The sequence below is a fragment of the Elephantulus edwardii genome, unplaced genomic scaffold (assembly GCF_000299155.1).
Source record: "Elephantulus edwardii isolate Elephantulus edwardi_28Jun2011 unplaced genomic scaffold, EleEdw1.0 scaffold00127, whole genome shotgun sequence".
In the NCBI taxonomy this organism is placed as follows: Eukaryota; Metazoa; Chordata; class Mammalia; order Macroscelidea; family Macroscelididae; genus Elephantulus; species Elephantulus edwardii.
This window is the reverse complement of record NW_006399877.1, coordinates 6,267,401-6,269,429: the sequence shown is the minus strand read 5'-3', so window position 1 is coordinate 6,269,429 and position 2,029 is coordinate 6,267,401. Positions and strand designations below refer to the sequence as shown.

The following is a 2,029-nucleotide window of genomic DNA, read 5'->3' as shown; positions in this document are numbered from 1 at the left end:
TCTTGGAAAAGTTGCCTCAAATCTCCAATACTACAAATTTCAAATGGATTTCTATAAAAGAGCACTGTGTGATAGAACAAGAACTGTGTTTAGAATCTAGTCCTCATACTTCAACTGCACATTTATATCATAATGGAAAAGCAACCCAACCATCTTGTAACTTAATATTTTAGAGGTAAAAGCTTATAATAGATGAACTTCAAGACCATTCTGAACTTAGGAACCTGGGAGAAAACATACACACAATTCAGCCTAAGGATTAGCCTCAGCACAAACATATAAAAAATGCCACCATGCATCTTGGTCAACAAGTGAAACCATACATAGGAGTTTCTCTGTACTTTTCAGGGGTATTTTTTAGGCCAGTATATTATGGATGACTTCAAGAGGGATCCTCTGTATATCCTGGACAACAATCACACTCACCTGCTGCTTGTGGACAACGGCTGCCACGGACACCCCTCAGTTGAAGCAAAGCTTCGGAATCAGCTGGAGAAGTACATCTCTGAGCGTACAATCCAAGGTTAGTATTTAAAAAATGGTAATAGAACTGCATATTAACAACAGCAGCAGAAGCAGCATTAACAATAAAGAACAAAACTCAAATGCTGTTAAGATGGTTCTGACTCAGAGGTGACCCAGTGGACAGAGTAGAACTGTCCCCAGGATTTCCAAGGTCATAGTCCCTACAGGAGTGAACTTCTACCTCTTATCCCCATGGTATGACTGGTGGGTTTGAACCCCCAACCTTTTGATCAGCAGCCAAGTATTTGATCATTGCTCTCCCAGGGCTTCTCAGCACTAACTACTACTTATCGAGTGACATGTTATAGGCCACTTGATCAACTGTCTTTATTGTTAAAGAATAGCTATAGTTTCTGTTCTTTTTTCAATACATCTGTTGTGTGTAGTCACGTTGGTTCAGACTCATCGTGACTATATGACAGAATGGAACTGCCTCACGGGGTGTTCTATGCAGTCCTGTGTTTCTTAGGCATGAGGATGGTGAGACTTTGGACATGGTTTCAAGAGGAGTCAGTTTCTGGAGAAGGACATCGTGCTTGGTAAAGAAGGTCCAGGAGAAAGAGGAAGACCCTTAATGAGGTTAATGGGCTCCAGGAGATAAAGGCTTGTAGGATGATGTAGGATTGAGTAGTATTTTGTTCTCTTGTACATAAAGTCCCTATGTTGATATGATCTATCAACAATGACAATAGCAAAACATTTTGAGCAGAGCTGATTGTCAGGAATTCTCTCCCCGTGACCTGCTGATGGGTTAGAATGACCTTCTTTTTGGTTAACAGTTGAGTGTTTAATTATTGCTCCACTAGACTCCTTCAATATTCTTAGGGTAAGGGAAATAAGGTTGAGAAACATGGATCTAAATTGAAGCCAAAACTAGAATAGCAATGGAATGACCACAACCCAAGGTAATTAATTTTTAAAAAAATTGAGATTTTATTTTAAGTTTATAAAGAACTTGGATTTCCATTCATTCATTGTTGCCCATTTTCCTCCCTGCCCCTCCTCCTTCCCAGTTTGCTTTTTTCTTGGGAAAAAAAAATTCTTTTATTGTTATACAGACCCCCTCCCCCCCAGACCACTTTACTATGCAGCTCTTATTCTGGACTCTTGTCATACCAATAATATCTAATCATATATTCCTTTTATACAGTTTTCTCCCTTGTTTGTTGCAGTGCCATGTACATTATTTATTCCCTCTTTTCTTAGTTTTTATCAACCCTCCTGTCAGTCTGTTTTATAATAGTGGCATTATGCAGTATTTGTCTTTTTGTGACTGAGATATTTTGCTCAGCAGAATGTCCTCCACGGTCACCCATTTTGTATAATATTTCATGAGCTCTTTGTTTTTCAGTGCTGCATAATATTCCATTATGTGAATATACTACAGCTTCTCTATCCATTTGTTTGTTGGTGGGCACTTGAGTTGTTTCCAACTTTTTGCTATTGTGAACAAACAGCAATAAATATGGGTGTGCATATATCTGTTTGGGTGGCAGATCTGGTT

The 2,029-nt window shown here is 38.9% G+C and overlaps 1 protein-coding gene across 1 annotated transcript in view; it reads left to right on the top strand.

The window, feature by feature from the left end:
- Positions 1-2,029, top strand: part of TRPM8 (transient receptor potential cation channel, subfamily M, member 8) — a 93,293-nt gene that overhangs the window by 13,589 nt on the left and 77,675 nt on the right. Inside the window, exon 6 of the mRNA XM_006893455.1 lies at positions 349-523. Coding sequence (XP_006893517.1) covers positions 349-523 — 175 coding nt within the window. The remainder of the gene's footprint in view (positions 1-348; positions 524-2,029) is intronic.